Source organism: Talpa occidentalis, unplaced genomic scaffold, assembly GCF_014898055.3.
Source record: "Talpa occidentalis isolate TD23 unplaced genomic scaffold, MPIMG_talOcc4v2.1 talOcc4.4, whole genome shotgun sequence".
NCBI classification, from domain to species: domain Eukaryota; kingdom Metazoa; phylum Chordata; class Mammalia; order Eulipotyphla; family Talpidae; genus Talpa; species Talpa occidentalis.
The window spans coordinates 88,670,259-88,692,839 of NW_023604295.1; the positions used below are offsets into that span (position 1 = coordinate 88,670,259).

The 22,581-nt window shown below is 37.7% G+C and overlaps 1 protein-coding gene across 2 annotated transcripts in view; it reads right to left on the minus strand.

Annotated features, from left to right (window-relative positions):
* Window positions 1-8,129: 8,129 nt before the first annotated feature.
* Window positions 8,130-22,581, minus strand: part of AGTR1 (angiotensin II receptor type 1) — a 58,379-nt gene continuing 43,927 nt past the window's right edge. For both annotated transcript variants that reach the window (XM_054700745.1, XM_054700744.1), the window contains one exon: window positions 8,130-10,581. In XM_054700745.1, the coding sequence (XP_054556720.1) occupies window positions 9,456-10,535 (1,080 nt within the window). In that variant the 5' untranslated portion in view covers window positions 10,536-10,581 and the 3' untranslated portion in view covers window positions 8,130-9,455. The remainder of the gene's footprint in view (window positions 10,582-22,581) is intronic.

Here is a 22,581-nt window from a genome sequence, read left to right on the forward strand (position 1 = left end):
GTTTTTATGCTGCTATGAAATTTTGCAATTTATGGCTTTGTACAGATCAGCCTGTGTTACTAGGCAACACTGTATGTGTTGTTCACTCAAATTATTCCTTAATCCCTGGCATTGCTACAAACTCTAGTTAAGATAAATAACAACAAACACATAGTAAACAATTATAACATAGGGTTAAATATGGTGGCAAAAGTGAAATAGAAACTGTGATGCTGGTAAAAAAAAAAACAGTATTTAAAAAATACATATATTGGACAGGAAACAAAAAGAATATTAGGGCTGAACTCTATTTTCCTCAGGGGGAAAAAGTCATTCGAAATAGATATAATGATCATGTAGTTCTTGGACTGGTCAGTAAGCAGGCCAGGTTTTTGGCACTTAAGCTATCATATTTGTGATGCTGGTTTTAATTAAGAAGTACACTGTAGGATATTCAATGACCAGGAAGTGTGGTATCGCTGCTTGCTTGCTGTGCATCCATATGCAATTGAGAGAAGATAAAACCCTGAAAGAGATATAACGGCTCTCTGTCCATCGTCAAATAGACAGTTTGCCTAGACGGTGCGCTGCTGCATAGACAGTCTTAGAATCTGCATGAAGTCTGAGTGTTGTCATTTAACAGGCAAGAAACTGTAACATATTCCTGAAAGCAATACCAAAGTAAATAGAAAAGTCAGAGTCATAGACACTTCAGCAATGTTTGATAACTTAGAATGATATTAGAGAAAATCTAGTTAGTGTGGGAGCAGCTGTTACAAGCTTGGAAGTGCTTTCTGGTTTGAATGTGATAAGTTTCTGTTATTATTGTTCTCAAGCAGCCTAAATGATATTTCATAAGGAATCATTATTTCAAAAGTAACAAAATTCATGTTTTCAGCACAGTTTCCCCAAGGTTTACTTTCTTACAGCTCTGACACGTAGAGAATGCTTCCTGGGTGAGAGCATGTGGCTTATATGCCTAGGAAGTGAGATATTAAATTTTAAACTCTAGTTGAACTCTGAATGCTTAAGGTTTGAGAAGTGTTGCTCTAGAAGACGGACACTTCTAATGCAGGCTTACATTCCTCCCTGCCACAGGCTCACTGTCTCTGAGGCTGGCAATGGTGACCTCTTGGGTCTATGGACGTTGTCACTAGGAGGGAGTAACGAGGACAAGCTGCTACTGAGCCCGGTTCATCTTGTTAAAGCAAATTTCCAGGGGACTAGACTTTTCCTGCCTCACTTCCTACAAAACCATCTTCCCCTTCTCTCCTTCCCCACAACCTCTGGGGGTGATTTGTCATTTCCTCTAACTGCCTTTTCCTATGATCAGGTTTGACCTACAATGTAATTTTAAGAGTCCTAGAAACATCTGTTCTAGACTCTTCCCTGTCTGATATTTCTGAGCTGGAATTCCTCTTCTGAAATTCCACGCAGCGAAGCTTTGTCCTGCCATAAAGTAGAAAACCTCAGGGAGGACTCTACTTTTTGGCCCCTAGGTGCCATTGTGTATAAAATAAGGGGGTTGCAGAAGATTACATACAATGTTTTCCTCTTCTAAAGTTGTCAAGAGCCTCCCTGGTGGTGCAAGGGGTTGGGACACAGCCTATAAGGCTGTCTGCAGCCACTGCAGCTCACATTTGATCCCCATGCTGCCCAGGGAGCAACCCACATGGCCCAGCAGACCTCTCCTGACTTGCCCACAGCTACCCTAAGCTGTGTTCTTCAGTCAGTCCACCTGTTCCGTTGCCCAGTAACAGTCCACCTGTTCTGTTGCCTGTCTTTGGTAAATCCTCTCACTCCCATACCTCTGGCCTGCACCCCAGTTTGTGTATGCATAAATAAATAAATAAATAAATAAGTAAATCATTAAAAAAAATAAAGGTGTCAATACATGGAACTTTATTAGAGCCTTTCTGGTTGTACTGAAATCAGCCTTGAAAAAGAGTAGGAAGAGAAAAATTCATAAAAGTGAGGTATTTGGTAAGTGAGAAATTAGGCAGAAAGCTTGTGAAAGGAATGTGCATTTGGGTCAGAGGGAGGGAGGGAGGAGCACAGGGGACTGAGGTGATGGTGCACAGGTGCATTGGTGAAGGAAACTCTATGGGGACTACACCTGGGGGGGTGGGGAAGCAAATATTCTTTAGAAATGAACAATGATGTAAAAAAATTAAAATAAAATAAAATAAAATAAAGGTAACAAAATTAATCTTTAACCTCAGTAAAATTCGTCCCAGCCACTAGTGTGCTTTAATATATAAGGATATATTGGGCCTCCCCGGTGGCGCAGCGGTTGAGCGCTGGCTTGCGAAGCTGCCCGCAGCCTCTGCAGTGCTGGTTCGATCCCCAGCCGCTGGCGAGGGTCCCACATGGTACGCAGACCTCTCCTGCCGCGCCTGCTGCTACCTCAACAGTGTATTTCGTAGGTCTCCCTGTTCTGTTCCCCACTCTGGCTTTGGTGAATTCTCTCACCCTCCCGCGCTTCTGACTGTACCCAATGCTTTGTATACATAAATAAATAAGTAAATCTTTTTAAAAATATATATATATAAGGATATATTGACACCAATAATTTTTGTGCTTCCGGGTTGTGAATGGAGAAAATGATTATTTAGAATGTTTACTTCTCAGTACTAGCTATGGATGATTTATAGTCTAAAATATGAAGTTTATTGTTTTAATTTTTCAAATAGCTGGCATATGAGAAATTCTTCAAAACTGAGTCCAATAACATGCTAAATGCATTTAGGAGGAAAATACTGAGAAGGTAATTCCACTGAAATATCCTTTGGATGAACCCAGTGAGTGTGCCTTTTATAAGTGAGTGTTCACACACATCATGGAGGTGGTCCTTCCACACACCAAGCAGTGGAGTCCCTTGCAGATGGGAACAGCAGGAAGTGACCTATCAGATTGTCAGTAAACACGAGGATCGATGGAGCATGAATTCTGAATAAATCAAGTTATGAGAGTCTCCATTCCATGAGAGAGTTCTGCTTTCAACCATTGAGACTGGAACTACAATTGGAGAACCAATGGGCTGTCAGTAATGGAGTGAGCAATTCTTTATCTTAGTACTGTATTCTGGAATTTCTCTAAGGGAAAATCCTGACAATATATTTGTGGGAGATGAGTCCCTGCCTTAGGCATCATTGATATTCAGCAGGAGGCAGCTAATGAAATGAATAGTCAAGTTGCCTTACGTGAGAAAAATAAGATAAACTGAGTTTGCTTCCTTAAGGAGGTGGTGAAAAGAAGAAATTGTAAGAGGAACAGCAAGGGCAAATTCTGAGTTGGTGAAAGATTCCTGAATGAACTCACCCCTGTTTCCAAGCCAATCAGATCTCAGGTGCCGAGGGTTACAACTCCCAGCATGCCATGCACCCAGCCTGCTGAATTGCTGTAGCACTGAAAACTAGGGGCAAACCTGAGCTGCCATGTTGGACACAAATGGCTGAACATATGTGTGCCTACTCTCTCTTGTTTATCTGGTTTCAGCTCACACCTTTGATCAGATGGTTTTGCTGATAGGACATGTTGGCCAATCAATCTTTTCTATCTCTTTGTTCTCTCTTTACTCCCAGTGCTACCCCAATTCAGGAAGTCAGATTCGCCCTCTCTTCACTCTTAAAAAATTTCATTTTGGATAATTTTTCATTTTTGCACAATGTGTACATTTTCATCTTGATTATATTCCCCATACAAATCCCACCCCCCTTATTTTGACCCTAATCCTTCCTTCCCTCCACCCCCACCATAGTGTGTATCTGGTTTATAATTGCTTGTTGCTTGTTGATTTTTACTTTATTATAATTAGTCTTTTCCCTGGTCCCTTATTTAGGTTTCCAAAATTCCTGCTATGAGTGAGACCGTCTGGTATTTTTCTTTTTCTTTCTGGCTTATTTTGCTGAGCATGATCCCAAAATATATAAAATTAAATTAAATTAAAAAAAATCATTTTTGGGTCTTGTCTTTATTTCTGAAGAGCATGAATGAAAACTCATAGCATGAGTCATCCCTGTTTCCCAGGCATTGCCTTGTAATAGCTTGGTGCTCCAATGTAGTGTTATCACACCCATGGTGGACTTCCTGCCATTGGTCACCATAGTGTATTACCATTGTGGGACACATGGCAAGGTTTTTTTCTGTTCCTAATTTAGAGGAGTTTGGATTTTACTTGGAGTGCTCTCTCTCTCTCTCTCTCTCTCTCTCTCTCTCTCTCTTTCTGTGTGTGTGTTTTGATTTAACCATAGATTCAATCTTTAGGCAGTTCTGCCTCTCCTCCACTTCCTCATTCTCCTCCTCCTCTGCCTTCTTCTTTATATTTTGGTTTGGGTGATTTGATAAAATTTGGCTTACAGAATCTGATTTTGGTCTTATAGGAGGCCTTATGGGAGGTACTGTGGGCATATGTATGGGGGACGGTTTCAGCCTCCATCTTAGAATTTTCTTCTACTGAGGGGTTTCTTATAAACTAGGTTAAGAAGAGACAGAGACTCATTTGATGGCACAAAGAAAGGCAAAGTAGTATTTCTCCTGCTAGTATTAAAGGGGAGGAAGAGAGGGCTACTACCACTTATTGGAGACTTTGAGCATCACAGGAGGCAACTTGCCAGACACTATTGGCCCCTTTACACTGGGGCCCCCTGAATTGGAGAAATTTCATCTCTCCATACTGACAGGACCCTGAAAAAATAGTTGATTTGTTTGCCTCTGTTTTTGTCTCCAATTAGCCTATCTGAGGGATACGCAATCCATGCTATATATGCTTTTAATGTCAGATGAGTAGTGAATGGTTTTAGGGAAGGTTAGTGAAGAGGTTCACTGTCTCTGCTTAGAGGATCTAGAAACCCTGCAACCAAAAGTCTGTCCCAATGGTGGACCCTAACTGGGACTATATTTGTGGGGGAATGGAAAGGATAGAACACTCTAAGAGGTCCTTATTAGTAGGGCTGAGTCAGGGAATGATTCAGCAAAAGAGCTTTGGTAAGATGTTGGAGATTTTAGCAAAAGGCCAGTGAGGATTCATCTGAGTTTCTTGAAAGGATTATCTGAACTTAGAGTGCTTACACAGATGTAAATCAGATGCACCATAAAATGCTCAGATGATTAACATGACATTCAGTAGGCACAATACCCTGGATATAAGCAGGGAATTAACCAGCATATAAATTTCTGTAGTGATGAGGCCTTCCCACTTGGTAGATATAGTCTTTAGAGTTTTCAAAGCGAGAAAAGAAAGGCCTAATCCTGGAACTATTTTGTGTTGCTAGAAGACAGGACAGGATTTAGGATGAACAGAAAAGAGGCACCAAGAAGAAATAGGAGAAGCAAACCATTATGGAAGAATCAGTATGCTTATTGTAAGGAAGAGGTACATTGGAAGAGCAGGTGTCCAGGCTGGAATTAAGAAAAGGAAAAAAGGAATGAGAAAGTGCATAAAAAAAAGAGGAGGCAGACAACAGTTCAGAATGAGGATTCAGGTAAGAGTCACAGAAGGGAATAGAGGTAGAGTAGAAGGCATGAAGGAGCAAGGAAGGAGGAAAGGACACAGATAGTCCAGAGTGGTGGCTCAGACGAAGAATAGGAGGCCTGGAGCTCCACTCAATCTGAATTTAAGATTAGTACACATGGTCAAAATCTTAAATGAAAATTAAGATATCCCTGTGTTTGTTTCTTTTGTCACCATATGGTAATATCAGAATTAATTCATATATAACTAGATTATAAATGGTGCCATATATATTTTTATATAATGTAGAGTAACCCAAAAGTTCTTTTTTTTTTTTTTTTTAAGATTTCTTTATTTATTTATACAAGCACTGGGTACAGTCAGAAGTGCGGGAGGGTGAGAGAATTCACCAGAGCCAGAGCGGGGAACAGAACAGGCAGACTGACGAAATACACTGCTGAAGGGAGCAGAGGGAGCAGCAGGAGAGGTCTGTTGCGCCATGTGGGACCCTCTCTGGGGGCAGGGATCGAACCGGCGATGCAGAGGCTGCGGGCAGCTTCGCAGCCCAGCGCTCAACCGCTGCGCCACCGTGGGAGGCCCCCCAAAAGTTCTTTTTGAAGAAACTGTGATCTAACATAATTTTTGGTTAATAAGAATTAATTCAAAATTTAACAGATTCAACAGAGCCCTGCCGACCTAAACATCTGTGTACAGCTCTGGTCTGAAGTTTGCACCTTGCTTTTAGGGCAGTACATGCTGCCTCCAGTGTTTTGATCACTCCTCAGTCTCTTTGTATCTCATTTGCCCTGGATATAATTTCTTCTCTATCCTCAGGAATCTTACCCTTCATAGCAGTATCTAAAATTCTCTGGGATTTTATTCTTTTCTCACTGTTTTTGTGAACTATGTGAATGTGTATTCTCTGCTTTGGTTGCCCTGTTATTGGTAAAAAGTGTCCTACTACGCAGTTACAGAACTGAGGATTTGTGGTTTCAAATCTCTGACTCTTTCCATATCTTGGCATTTAAGATACTTCTCATTTGACTCTTTCACACTGTCCTCAGGTTGACCTGGAGTTTTTTTTTTTTTTCTTTTTTTTAAAAGAATTATTTATTTATTTATACAAGCACTGGGTACAGTCAGAAGCGCGGGAGGGTGAGAGAATTCACCAGAGTCAGAGTGGAGAGCAGAGCAGGCACAGTGACTAAGTACACTGCTGAGGGGAGCAGCGGGCAGCAGGAGAGGTCTGCGCACCATGTGGGACCCTCACCTGGCAGCCAGGGATCGAACCAGCACTGCAGAGGCTGCGGGCAGCTTTGCAACCCAGTGCTCAAGTGCTGCGCCACCGGGGAGGCCCTGACCTGGAGTTTGTTGGGCAATTTGATCCTAGGTAAATATTCCTTTCTGCATAAATTTTAAAAAATATTCAAAAAAATAATGAGTCAATCTAAACTCCAAATATGTTCATGAAGAATAAATCATGACATCTTTTCCTAACATTTTGGCAGAGTCTCAACTTCAATATTAAGTTGATCTCACTAAAAAAGCAATAGTAATCATCAGGTTATCAATATCTTTTAACAAAATAAGATGGGGAAAATCACAATGTAACTTGATGAAGTTAAAATGAAAATGAGACTTAGAACAGGTAATTCACACTAGTTAATAAATACATAAGGTAGAGGCTATCTAAATACAATTATCTACCAGAAATCTTATCAACTGTAACTTATCAAATGGTTCCTCAAGTTTGAAATACATCATCACTTAGATTAGCATGACAATTGAAATAACAAGTCTCATAAAACTAACTTGGAGGGATTTAAAATAAGGTAAGTTTGCACTATAATTTGGAAGGAGAATTTATTTTTTAGAGGTGATTATAAAAATAGCAAAGGGCCTTTGGTGTTAATGACTAGCATTATATAGTGAACTTAAAAAAACATAAGAGGGAATTATAATAGAAGGTATATGTAACCAAATTAATTCACAAAATAACTCTATTCTCGGGAGTGTACGTGTATTAGGCTGACTTGTGGAGATTCTGCCCAGTTCATCAGGCCTCTTTGAATGGCTCCCTTCTCGGACACTCCTCTCACCAGTTATTTTATGCATCATCCCAACCCTTTGACAGCTGTTTATTGAGCCAAAAGAATACCTTGGCCTGCTTTTGTGAACACTAGGAGCAATGAAATCCTCTACAGAGAATGAGGCAACTGTCCACAGGGAGCAGAAATGCTACAGCACTTTCTTCAGAACGCTTGTATCCCTGCTCTTGCATATGACAGCTGAATCCTGACAGTAAATTTCCCTTTTCTGATTAAATTTAGTAAACATTCAATGCTGCTGAGCCTGTGGTGAGATATATTTATACATAATTGGCAGTATTATAAACTGGTGCAAATCTTAAGAAATATTTGACAAAATGTATTAAAAATATTAAAAATATTCGTATCTGTGTATTTAATTGTACCACTTCTAGGAGTGAATCATGAGGAATTTATCAGGTTCATGTACTTGTAGGTTCATTTAAATGCAATTTATGATACTGAGAAGTCAGAATAAAACTAAATATTCTAATTTGGACTAGTTAAACATAACAAGATATGACTGTGTTTTGTAATGCTATGTAATCATTAAAATGTCTTAGGAAAATATTTAATGGTATAACAAACCATTATACTATCACATAAAGTGAAAAATGAAAATAATATTCACATTATGATCCCAATATCATGATTTATCTTTGTACTTATGTGTAATGAATATTAAAAATGTAGACCACCCAAATGCAAAAAATTGCTACTTTTCAGCAGAGGAACTAAACATGACCTTTTAATGCTCTCCTATGCCTTTTCAATTTCCTATAATGATCATGTATATAAATGGATATGTCCTATTAAAATTATGTATAAAATGATGTATTATTTTAGTGGACGGAATACGTTTTTTTTCTTTGTCATACATAAATTTTGGAAAACGCAAAGCTATGTGATTATTCCATGTTATATAGTGGATTAAAATGTGTTCTTTGTGGCAGGATACAAAATCTATCACCAACAGTATTAAACTACCAATTGTATCTCAATTTAAATGGAAAAATGTTTATACTTAATCACTGTTATCTCACTTTAAAATTAAACCAGCATCTATTTTAAGAAATGGAGAGTAAGTACATTATAATGAAATTATTTATTTTAATGTAAATATAACTGTTTTAATCAACAGTTTAGAGATATACACATTATGTATGTAGGTAGACTATATACTTTCTAAAACAGTAAAGTATACTTATACGGTCTCTTTCACCACAAAACATATATACTTCTCAAATATGATGAGGAAGACACAACTACCTAGGGACAGAGTAACAACTTTGCTAGTAATTTAACCTTTATACGTGACTTTAGTAAGATCCCTATACAAATAAACCAGTTAGCTGGCAATTTTTGGCAATGTGAATTTGTAAGACACTGGGTGAATTTCACAAAAGGTTGAAATTTGACAACTGCTCAGTGGGTCTTTGAACAAAACATGTGATTGCAAGTGGACCACTGCTGCTAATGGCTACATAGGCATGAAGCTTTACTGTCCTTTGGGAACTAGGCAGCATGATCTTGCACTCTGATCTCCTGTGGCAGCACTAAAGGTATGTAATATATTCTAAATATCTGCATGTGGAGATCAAAAAGAAAAGAACAAGAAAAGACTGGGGAGACTGCATTTCTGCCCATAAAACTTTCCAAAAGAACACATTCATTCAACTTTTGACATCCTCCTTGGAGCAGCCATCATGCATGTAATGCAAAATGAGACAAATGTACCTTTGCTTAGTTTTATTGCAAAGGGAAAGAAAAGCTTTTGTTTAAAGATTTAGAAAAATAGGTAGAGACCACATAATCCATTTTCTTCTTAAATTTGGGGAAAAAGTAGCTAACATTCACTTCATAGTGAAGTGCTGTAGAGGAATGTTTTTCTTGTTCCTTGTTTCATAAGATAAATTCTTAGACAGGTTTGAAGTCTGTCACTCAATCTCAAAGCGTGGGGCTGGCTTCTTGGAGGATGAGCTTCCATTATCTGAGGGGCGGTAGGAAAGTGTGCTCATTTTTGTTGATAGGTTTGAGTGGGATTTGGCCTTTGGAGGAATGTATTTCAGAAGCTGAAGAAAATATTTTTTAAACTTTTTCCCCAAAAAACCATAAAAAAGAGGATTCAGGCAATTGTTAAAATAAGCTATGCAAATTGTGATGGGCATGGCCGTGTCGACAATATCTGCAATTTTGCAGTCATGTATGATGCCCAGCTGAATCAAGACATCCAGGAAAGTGAATATTTGGTGGGGAACCCAGGAAAAGAAAAAGAAAAGCACAATTGCCATAATTATCTTGAAAATATCATCATTTCTTGGCTTGTTCTTCTGAATTTCATAAGCCTTCTTGAGGGCCTTCCAAATAAGTGTATAACTTGTAAGAATGATCAGAAAAGGAAACAAGAAACCCAGAATATTCTTGGTTAGGCCCAGTCCAATGGGGAGGGTTGAATTTTGGAATTCGTAATGGAAAGCACAAACTGTAATATTGGTATTCTCAATGAAAAATACATTTCGATGGATTATAGTTGGCAAACTAGCCAAAGCTGCCAGCAGCCAAATAATGATGCAGGTGACTTTGGCTACAAGCATTGTGCGACGAAGACGGGACTTCATGGGGTGAACAATAGCCAAGTAGCGGTCTATACTAAGGCATGTGAGTAGAAACACACTGGCATAGAGGTTGAAACTGACACTGGCTGAGGCAATCTTACATAGGTAATTGCCGAAAGGCCAGCGGTATTCCATTGCAGTGTATACAGCCCATAGAGGCAATGTCAGTAAAAAGCATAAGTCAGCCAGTGCTAAATTTAAAAGAAAAACACTGGCCACGGTTTTCAGCTTCATGTAAAAGTAAATGACAATCACCACTAAGCTGTTTCCAAATATTCCCACCACAAAGATGATACTGTATAAAGTAGGGATCATGACAAATATGTAGTTGTGTCTTCCAGCTTTGGGGCAGTCATCTTGGATTCTTTTAATGCCATCTTCAGTGGAAGAGTTGAGAATCATTTTGATCTCCTGGGTTAATTAGTATCAGACACTATGCCACATACACCTGGGGAAATAAAAAGGAAGAGAAAAATTAACTTCCAGTTGCAAACAAATCATTTTAATTCTCAATTCAAACAGTAAATTTTAGTCTTAGGAAAAAAGCTAACTCATATTTTGTGGAGTAAAACTGAGAACTCACAAAGTCTAAGATTATACATTTACATTAAATTTTAGAACATACTATTTTCTAGGAAAGATAAATATTCCCCAGACAAGTGGAATCAACGATATGTTAAAAAAAACTTACCTAGATCTTTTGTATTTTTTTACTGCAAACAAATCCTAGCTTCTGAATTGATTTAAAAAGTAACTTAATAATGAATTATTTGACAAAGTAAAACTCTTAAAAAATGAGCAGACATTAATAAAAGCAGTGAGGACTCTGAGGTTAGCAGGAAAGGCAGAGGGAAAAAGGGACAAGAAGATATAAAAGATGATGGAAGGAAAAAAGATCTTACACTGTTAACGAATTCTGTAGGTTATTTGGAAAATGTTGATTCAAGTTATGTTTTGTATATTTCATTAATTTCCCATTAAGAACCTGTCATATATATTTGTCATCATATCCTACTCTGAATTTAAATCTCAGAAAACAAAACCAAATTAAGTCAGTCATTCAGAAAAGAGGAGTTTTCCTTAGGTTAAAAAAAAGGCTAATTAGTCTTTAACATCAAAAGTGTGACATATCTATATCTTATTCTTTAAACTATTTTTTTCATCTCACAATCTTTACTTAAGTAAAATTATTAGTATCCTCCCTCAAGTGGTCAGATTAGCTGCCTGTAGCTTACTGAGCAATTGGCCATTGTGGGAAATGATTTAAGATGGATAGGAGAGAGGGCAGGCCTGACTTAGGGAACAGCATTCTCTCCGTGGTTTTCCAGGCTGCTGCAGGCTGTAACCACTTACTCTAAGTTCCAATTGGGCAAAAAGGCTTGTCTCTGTTTTGTGGCTCTTAGCTATTTTTGGAGTTAACTGTGAGATCAACTTTTTTTTTTCCCTACTCTTACGGACTTTGTTTTCTTTTTTATGTTGAAAAATTAAAAAAAAAACATAAATGTATAGAGAAAAATATAACACCTGCTTTTACAACTAGAAATTAACAAGTATTCAAGTTCTTTTTGTTAAAGATTTTAAAATCATTTTTATGATTTACCCATCATTTATGTAACTAATGTTAGGAGCACAACTTCACATGCACACATGCTTCACTCACCCACCACCAAAGCTCCAGTGCCAAAACACGACTCCCTGTTCCTCCCCACTACATTTTTCAGAGTTTAAAAATCGTTTTTGTTGTGTTTTGTCAGTTTGTTTTCTTTAGCTATTTATATTCCACAACTGAGTGAAACCATCTGGTACGTGTCTTTCACTTTCTGATTTATTTCGCTTAGCATAATCACCTCTAGATTCATCCATTTTTCCCCCCAAACCACTATTTCATTTTTTAAAATCAGTGAGTAGTATCCCATAGAGTATATTCCACAATTTCTTTATCCAGTAATTTGTTGATGGGCATTTAAGTTGGTTCCGTGACTTGGCTATTGTGAAAAATGTTTCTGTAAACATAGGTGGGCATAAATCTCTTCTTATTAGAATTTTAATATTCTTTGGGTAAATACCTAGCAGTGGTACTACTGGATCATATTGTATTTCCATTTTTATTTCATTTGCGTAAAGAGATGAACTATTTGTATAATAGGCATGTTAAATAACTAGATTAGTTCAAGATTATCAACAGAAGATATCTTTTGCAAAGGCTCAAAACAGCAACAATTCTTCAGGAATTTAGGACTTATAAGGAATTTAGGACTTATAAGATGCTCAGAAATGCACTCCACAAAGGCTTCTACAAATAATTGCTCCAATATTTCACATAATTAACAATAAAGCTATTCTTTTATGTGATTTTAAAAAATCAACACTTCCTAAGTGTTCATCAGTAAACTCTTAGGAAGGAGGATGAAAATGCTGCGAAGGGAATACCTCAGGGCGTGGCACAGGCTGACTCTGAGGTTAAAGTCAGCAGTGGGCACAGGCAAGAATGGTCCAACTAAGGAAAGGTGTTTAGCAAAGACCCTATTTCAGGGTCCCAGCAGGAACATGGCTATGCATTCCACTGTAGCAATGTGTCTTGAGGAAAAAGAGGGACAGGAATATATGGTCTGCCCAGCAAAGCTGTGTTTACAGCTGGATAAACACATGCACTTAAGGAAGAGTCCATCTTGCCGCAAAATGGTGCTGGGAAGTCATTCGAGGAGCGAGCTTTTAAGAGAACTGGGGGGAAGAAAGGGTTTGTCATGTGGTCTATTTGTTCCCCCCAAGAAGGTAGTTATTCTCCTAATTCATTGTCTACTCTTTTTGTATTCAGTTTGTATGAATCTAATCACTTTCTTCTTTTTTTTTCATTCAGGGAATATTAGCATTCATAAACAGGTATCATCCTCCCCAAAGATCATATGCTTTGTGGAGCCCCTGACTTTTCTGGATAATTGGCTATTCCATTTTCTGTGCTGCTTTGCTTGACATTTTGGATGTGAATTTTGACACTACACTATAATGGTCTGTTGATCCATCTTCTTCACTGGTTTATTCATCAGTTGTTTGAGTGTAAAGGCTGTTTTAAATCATTTTGTTAACTAGGGGTGCCTCCAGAACATTATAGGGAGAAGATGATTAATGATGAAAAAGAAAGTAAGTGAACAAGTAATTGAGTGACTAGCATATAAATTATGAACTATGAGTATAGGGTATTGAGACTAATTTATCTGGGGCTACCAAAATAAATTTACATAATAATCCCCAAATAATCTCATAGACTACACTCAGTGTCAATCTGGGCTTCCTCATGGACAGGAAGCCAAAATCAAACCAAATGCAAACAAAGCCAAAAAGACAAAAAATATCCTTGGTACTTTCAGTATTCTTTGGTATATAAAACAGAAAAAGATGAAAAGAAGGAATTATATAATAGGAACTGTGGCTAGACTCTCAAGGAGGTGTCACCTATTTCTCCCTCAACTTGAAGGATTTCCCTACACTTTGCTGTTCTTTCAATTTATTTTACTATTGTTACTTAAATTATGCCAATTTAGAAGCATGAATTAATTTAGGTAAACAAATGCTTTCTATTAAAAATTTAATACCTCAAAAAAGTTTATGGGCTAACAGTCATTTATGCCTTAATATAGATTAATTTACTTATTTGCTCTTTTTGTAATATCTAAATGAGATCAGTTGGATTTTGCCTAGGAAAAAATTGGAAATGTCAAGGTTAAATAATCTCAGAGATTAAAAAGGGTCTGGTGAACTCTGTAACTGAAAACTAGAACAGAGGTAAATATTTGCTCAGCTTGGATGCAAGGGCACTAAAAGATAGGGCAAAATTAACTTTATACATTAAGATCTCTTGGGTGCCTGAGACCAGGGAAGAAAGTCTCTTCTCTTTTATCTTTCTTTTCTCAACCCTACTTTGAAGGGCACATAATTCAGATTGGTTCCATCAATCCTGTTTCTAGAGTGAACAGAATTTTATTGTATTGTTTGGAACTATTATTTGTAATAAAATGCTGTGGGGAAAAGTCTGCATTTGAAAGGACTCATTTATAAACATAGTTTTTCAAAACTCTAAGATTTTTTTATTTTTGTGTAGAAGAACTGGGGTGTAGGCCATAGATTTGGGGGTGTGAGGATTCACCAGAGATAGAGTAGGGGGTAGAACACAGGAGGATTTACTGAAATACACTGCTGAGGGGGGCATTAGGTGAGACAGGAGAGGTCTCCTATGCCATGTGGGTTAGCTCCCTGGCCAGGGACATGGAATTCAAGCGGTAGTGGTGATAGCACTGAGACTTAGCGCTGAGATTTAACCCCAAGACCACCTGGGAGGGCCGTAAACATAGTTTTAATCTCCAACTCCTTCACAAGTTGAGGTTCCCATCAATTTATGTTGATGAATAATTAATATATAGAAGGCTGCTCAAACCACTAATGGAGCATCTCTGGAATTTTAGTCACATATTTATTATTATTCTAATGAGTGTATCACTTGAGCTTGATATTGCATATACTAATTAAAAGAACATTTTACATAAATGCTTATATAAGTAATGTTCAATAATTCTTATCTAGTAAAGACACACACTCTCTCATACTTGTGTGTGGAGGGAAGCGGGAGAGGAATTTTAGGTAATAAAAACCGGGGCAAGCATAGGGAAATATAAATGTAAATTGTGACTTCAACAGGCAGTCGTCTATCCATCTTTGCTGACCATATTCCTGTGTTGAGTTCTGGGATGAAAACGGAATGAAGTCACATCCTTCTTTTTTTTTTATTAAAGATTTATTTTTATTTATTTATACAAGCACTGGGTACAGTCAGAAGCGCGAGAGGGTGAGAGAATTCACCAGAGCCAGAGCGGGGAGCAGAGCAGGCAGAAGGACCGAAGTACACTGCTGAGGGGAGCAGCGGGCGGCAGGAGAGGTCTGCGCACCATGTGCGATCCTCCTCCAGTGGCCGGGGAGCAGCCAGGGATTGAACCTGTGCTGCAGAGGCTGTGGGCAGCTTCGCAACCCAGCGCTCAACCGCTGCACCACCGGGGAGGCTACATCTTTTTTTTTTTTTTTTTTTTTGAGGCATCTGAATCTAGATAGGTGGAGGAAGGGACAGGAGCTTAAAGACAGAACACCACCACCACTGCAGTGAATATACTGACACAGTAGAGGCTGTGGAATGGTCATGTCAGTGACGTCATTGACCCGGCATGGTGGTGGCAGATAAGGGAATGAATAAGGATACTTCTCAAGAAGATGACACCAAGACTTTGAAGATGTGTGGGGAACAGAGTGGTCAGAACTAAAAAGCTACTAATTAGTCAGCCACTGTGTCATCGATTGAACTTTTCTTACAAATGCCAACAGTATCAATTCTGGGAAACTACTCTTGTAAATTTAAAGATTGTTGCTCAACTCTTCTGGATAAGACAAAGGGTCTAAACATGCACTGGACAGGCGTTCGAGAGGCCGTACTGGCATGCAAGGAAAATTCTTCTCTAGTCTGCACCATTGCCACTGGTAGGCTTCCCTAAATTATAAACTTGGTTCATAGGAAATATGGAAATGAGCGCTTGTGATTGGTGACTTCCTTAGATGATAAGTGAGTGGGAAGGAGAGGGGTTCTTTTCTCTTTAAAGCTGAAAAAAGATTTTCAGTTAGGTTCTTAAGGAAAGAGAGATGTGACTACTAAGAACACCTAACTGTGAGCCCCAGAAAGGAGCTACATTTTAGTTTTATTCTGCTTCTTCTCCCAACAAGGTCAGAGGTGGTAGAATACTGAAATATTTCTAGGTCTATTTCTAGGTCTCATCAAAGCTATTACCTTTATCCCATAGTTTGTATAAATTCCATGGCACCATTTAATTGTGAATGAGAGAAGATGGAATTTCCAGTCAATATCCTTGTAAAGAAACCTTCCTTTACCATGTACAAATCTGGGTGGCTCTGAGTAAGTCACCCCATTTCTCTAAATATGAGTCTCAGTTTCCTCATCTATGACAAAAGGGGTCAAAGATTCTTATTGCACATGAATGTTGTTGAAACTAAATGAGATAATGTGAAAACACTGGGCCTATCTTTCCAATATTAAGTGTTTAATAAATGTTTCATTTGAAACATTCTTTACTATTATTTTTTAATTCAAAGCAAGCTCTGACTCAGTCATCAATCAAAAAAGAGAGATTAAAGGGTTTATCAATATTAAGCAATTTCTCTTGTGATAAAAGGATAAAAATAACAAGCTGTTGTTCAAGGTATGAGTAAAAAATATTCATCAGCAGCTGAATAATTTTACCATTAGTCAGGTGGGAACTTTCAGTCAGATGCAAACACAGGGTTGGCTCATGGTGACCATACTACATTTATCAACTGCTTGCTTCTGTAGGAGTTACCCTGCATTCTTTGAAAATTTCCATGGTTCTTAAACACAAGTCTAAGAAAGAAAAAAAGATTTTCTTTTTTTCTTTTTAAATTCTAATAGTATTTCCCCATGACTTTTGATTAGAATATTAATACCTTTTTAAGCTTTTAGGCAAGCCAAAACCAATCTAATTAAATTGTTCATTACAAGCTTTTTAATGAGTTTGCAATCTGCAGGAAAAAAAAAATTACCCCACAGTTGCCTATGATAATAAAGAGAGAACTAAAAGACTAAATAATTATATTTTAGAATAATTTTCTCTCCATGGGTAATCATTCTCAAATATCAAAAAGAGTAGGCCGTGTTTATAAGTCATTTGCTTGTAGTACGGGACAGCTCAATAAACCATCCTGTTCAAAAGTCATTCTTTTTTTCATCCTATTTTACAATTTTGACTTTAGAAATCAACTGTTTCTTTGTATTTTTCCCCTAGTAATGAACAAGATATTCTATAGGGAACACTTGTTAGAATGCATTTGTGAATTCTTTGAATCATAGTTGTCACTCAAATTTTTAGAATTTCCACTTCTTTCTTTTTCACATCCACTTTTTTTTAAACTTTAATTCTAATTTTATAGGTGTCTATTTTTGCTTTAGCTCTTTAAATATTCTGAATAGCTATATTTTAAGAGCTCTTATCCAATTGCTTTCATGTTTTCAGTTTTTCAGGTTTAAATTCTATTTGTTTCATCTGTGGATGTTCTTTCTTAGTGTTTTCTTTCATTGTGGGTTTTGCATTCTTTCACTATGAATTCATCTGCAGTAGGAATGAACTTCCTCAGGAGGCCCAAGTGTCTGGATAGTGACATTCTGTGAAGTTTCTGCTTGGGCATACAATACTCACTCTGAAAACGTTTTTAATTCCAATTCTTGGCCTAATTTACAATCCCATACTTTGCCTGCAGGTGCTGTAATTAAGGATCACCACCCATTTTCAAATTTTAGTTGTTCTATAGTTTTCTAGTCTTTGGTCACAGTAGACAATAATTTTCCAGTTCCTGCTTTAACAGAAAACCCAGTTTCAACTGCCCTCAGAACATGAGTTCAATGGTCTTGACTTCATCACAGCTGTGTAGCTGGTACTGGTTTTTCTCTGGCACATGTAGTCTCAATTCATATTGAAAGCTGTGATCTGATAATTTGATGTGTTCAAAGAAAGAAGGAGAATTTCCATAGCTGCTTAATCCACTGTCTTTGTCTTGACTGGAAGTTGTTTGGCACATTGTCTTTTTTTTTTTTTTTAAGATTTATTTATTTATGCATACAAGAACTGGGGCATAGGCCAGAGGTGTGTGTGTGGGGGTGAGAGGATTCACCGAAGACAGAGTTAGGAACAGAACAGGCAGACTGACTGAAATACACTGCTGAGGGGAGCAGTGGGCAAGTCAGTAGAGGTCTGCTGTGCCATGTGGGTTTCTCCTTGGCCGAGGATCGAACTTGTGCTGCAGTGGCTGCGGCAAGCTTCATAGGATGTGTCCCAACACCTTGCGCCAACAGGGAGGCCCTGAGCACATTATTTGGAGATAATAGTTCAGTTGTGTGGATCCTATAAGCTTTGGATTATAGTCCTGCCCCATCATGCCTACTGATAAAGCATGCAAGCCTTTCTGGGTGGCACTCCTCTTCATATGGGTGGTCGTGGGAGCCTGACAGAAGGGAGCATGGCAGAGAGCCTGGCATCCTGGGGCAAGGGACCAGGACTGCTTGAATTCACATACTCATAAGAATGCCATGCTCCTGGCTAGCAAGCTGGTGTAACTCCTCTATGCCAAATACTTTCCTTGGAGATGATTTTGCTCATCTATGTAATTCTTGGATGAACATTTCTCTTAATACAAACATTTTATTTCAGCCATACTAATTAAGTATTTGAGAGTAAATCTCCTCAAGCTTAATGAATGGCTACATGATTTGTCTAAGTGGTAAATACTGGTTTATAACCCTCTCCTCAAGTCAATATCATCTACTGTGGCTGCCCTCGCAAGAAATGAAAACAGAGCAAGTTACTTTTTTTATTCTTGCACATACCAATTATAACCCACTGTGGTGATGGTAGTTAACTATTCTGTCATCTTCAAAGTAGCACAACAACCTAAAGCACTCAGCTTTATGAAGGGAAATTCAGAAGTTCCTTCTAAGTTAGAGTATATAGTTCACGGAAAATACAATGTTAATTTAAAATTTTAGCATCTTGGGAATTATTCAATACTTTATTTTTTTTAACATTTATTTATACAAGCACTGGGGTACAGTCAGAAGCGCAGGAGGGTGAGAGAATTCTAGAGCCAGAGCGGGGAGCAGAACAGGCAGAATGATGAAGTACACTGCTGAGGGGAGCAGTGGGCGCAGCAGGAGAGGTCTGCGCACCATGTGGGACCCTCACCTGCAGCCAGGGATCGAAGGGTGCTGCAGAGGCTGAGGGCAGCTTCGCAGCCCAGCGCTCAATCGCTGCGCCACTGGGGAGGCCCATATTCAATACTTTAAAGTGTAGCAATAGGGATTCCTTGGTGGTGCAATGGGTTGAAACACAATCTATGATGCTGCCTGCAGCCACTGCAGCACGAGTTTGATCCCTGGCCAGGGAGAAACCCACATGGCACAGCAGACCTCTCCTGACTCACCCGCTGCTCCACTCAGCTGTGTATTTCAGTCTGTCTGTTCTGCTCCCCACTCTGTCTCTGGTGAGTCCTCTCACTCCTAACACCTCTGGCCTGTACCCCAGTTCTTGTATGAATAAATCTTAAAAAAAAAGTGTAGCAATAAATTATGGTTAAATTTCTGTCCATTTCAGAAATGCCTACTTATCATAACTGTTTAAATAACTCAAATGTGATGAATATCCCAAGTTCTCCCCCAACTCTCTTCATTCTTCTATTCTTTTCTCTCAGTTCTCTATCCCAAACTCTTGAATTTTTATGGTATGATTTTTTTTTAATTTCAAAAAGAGAAACAGGCAAGGATAAAATATATGTGAGTATGTGTTATTACACATGTTATTACATGTTTAAAAAAGCTTCCTTCACATGTTGGTGTTAACAGAAAATCTTCTTGTTATGTTAATATAGAGAGGACCATGAAAAGGTTCTAATGAGTCTGGAAAGAATAGGGTTCCAGAGACCAGGAAAAAGGAAAATAAAACTTAACTTGGAAAAAAAGCTAGTATATAAATGAACGCTGGCCATTTGTCATTCCCAAATTCTTTAAACTTACGGACTCAAAGAATTTCGCCAAGGGAATCATTACAAAGGGTCAGCTTCTTGACTATCAAGAAGAAAGAATCAGTTTTTAATAATATGGCTTTAGTGACTGTTCACAAGCTCTTCTCTTTCAACAGATGAAAAAGACAGTACCTATGTGGGCATCTCAGTCAACAGCTACTTTAAACAACTTGTGTGTAAAACTCCAGTTTTCATACATGATATAATACCAAATTTCTCCTTTGAGACTTCCAATCAGCAGCGTGAACTGCTTATCTCTTTTCAAATTCCACTTTAAGGAGTATTAAGTAGGTTGTTGGGCAGGAGAGGAAGTGTTAATTACTTTATACCTTTGAGAAATTATGATACTATGATGGAATATGTAAGTTTTATTTTAGAGATTACTGGGTACATGACAGTGTTAAGGTTTTTAACATTATACAAACCACATAATTAAAATTTTAAATGAAGCTAGAAAGATTGCATACTCAATATATTATACATGTTTCCCTAAGTTTCCAGTGTCTGATAGGACTATTCTTTGAATGATAGTCTTCAAATTAGTCTTGACAATGTAAAGGGGACTGCCCTCTATTTTTACTTTCCTACTCAGGCTAAGTGCTCTTGTGTTACATTATTTCTCTAGGCTTTTGTGTCTTCAGTGAGTGGGTACATGCTTAATAAAATTTCTTAAGGGGGCCTCCCTGGTGGTGCAAGGGGTTAAGACGCAGCCTATGAAGCTATGTGAGTCACTGAAGCATAAGTTCGATCCCCGGCCAGGGAGGAGACCCACATGGTGCAGCAGACCTCTCCTGACTCATCCGCTGCACCCCTCAGCAGTGTATTTCAGCTGGTCTGACTGTTCTGTTCCCCACTGTATCTGGTGAATCCTCTCACCCCCCACACCTCTGGACTGTACTCCAGTTCTTGTATGCACAAATAAATAAATATTTTAAAAAATCTCTTAAGATATTGAAATTTCAAAATCTTTCTTTAGACTGAGATTATCATTTGAAGGCAATAATGACAAGAAACAAGAAAAAATGATGTGACATATTAAATCATTAAACCAGCCAAATGATTTTATCTATGGATACATACATTATTAATGCCACAATTATTTAACGTTCTATAACTAAATACAAGAAATATTTTTACTAAAAACAAATGAAAAAAATTTTACCTTTCACTGAAGATGAATAAAGAAATCCCACATAAAATTATGATGTTATAGTTACAGGTATTCTTTCCACACTTCTTAGATAATCTACCTACTCAAAGAATTATTTCCCCAACATAGCATTTGGATAGCTGGTTCTGACTTTAGGTCAATGAGGTCACATTTTTGCACTTAGTCCCTACCTAGATTAGCTGATTTTACTTCATTTACAGTCAAAGACTGTAAGTCTGTCAGGCAACCCCTGTGTAATTCATTGGCTATACCAGGTGAGAGGGTAAAGAGAGATTGATTCATAACTACACATCAAAATTAAGACAAGCAAGCCCTGAAGTTATTGAGTCAAGATTACATCATCTTATGAAAAAGGTGGCAAAATATGTTGTTGTTACTATAACTCATACAAAAGGAAGCTATTCTCAGATTTTTTGTTAGGAAAATGCATCTTTTTAATTTAGCAATTAATGAATGTGGTTCAGGTGCCCATGTAAATACACAGAAGTGAGAGTAGCGCAATATAAAAGAACTTCACAGTAACATATTATTTAGTATATTTTGAAGCATTACATTAGTTATTGCTTTTTTTAATTTATTTTTTTATTTATTTATACAAACACTGGGTACAGTCAGAAGCGAGGGAGGGTGAGAGAATTCACCAGAGCAGAGCCGGGAACAGAACAGGCAGACTGATGAAATACACTGCTGAGGGGAGGAGTGGGCGCCACAGGAGAGGTATGTCACGCCATGTGGGACCCTCACCGGTGGCTGGGGATCGAACTGGCGCTGTGGAGGCTGTGGGCAGCTTCGCAGCCCAGCGCTCAACCGCTGCGCCACCAGGGGAGGCCCATATTAGTTATTGTTTTGAAGAGTTAAAAGCACTTTGGTTCCAGCAAAATGAATTCTGTAAGGGTAATGTTTGATTTTACCATAGTTACAGTTTTATCTATAGTTCTATCTGCTTTATATATCCTTAATTTTTTTATTGCATTTAAATTTTGTAAAAACTGAAAGACAGGAGAAAGTCTGGCAGAGAAAGTATCGTTCCAAAGGCCTGTCCAAGAATCTACTCTGTCACTAACAAGAGACACAATTATGCACAAGTTAATCTCTTTGTTATCACTTAAATATTACAAAAAATCAGAATGGGAACACCAACACCTATACTTACCTGTATTTCACTCTTAAAAGTAAATAGTGAGGTCGCTGACGATGTAAAAATACTTTGACAATCTATCCTTTCTATAATGTAAGGATGAATGAAATTAATTTAATGAAAGAAAATCCAGTACTTTAAAAAGATTAGTAGAGTTTATAATTCTCAAATTCAGCAGAAAGTGTTTTAATTATTCTAATGTTTTTACCTTAAGTATTATAATGATGAATTCATTTAATGCAGAAAGAAAGGTAAAATGGTAGATTGCATAGCTTCTACATTTAATACTTATAGCAGCAAATATTTGGGGATGATGTGGGGCCCTCAGTCCAAATCTATTCTCTATTTTCTGAATCTTTAGGTCAATGCCATTAAAAAAAATCTTAAAAAAAATCTAATATGAACCACATATAAATTTTAATTTCCCAAATAGTTAAATAAAAAGAAAAATAAAAAAAATATTTAAAATAGTTAAATAAAAAGAAAAATAGATAAAATAGATA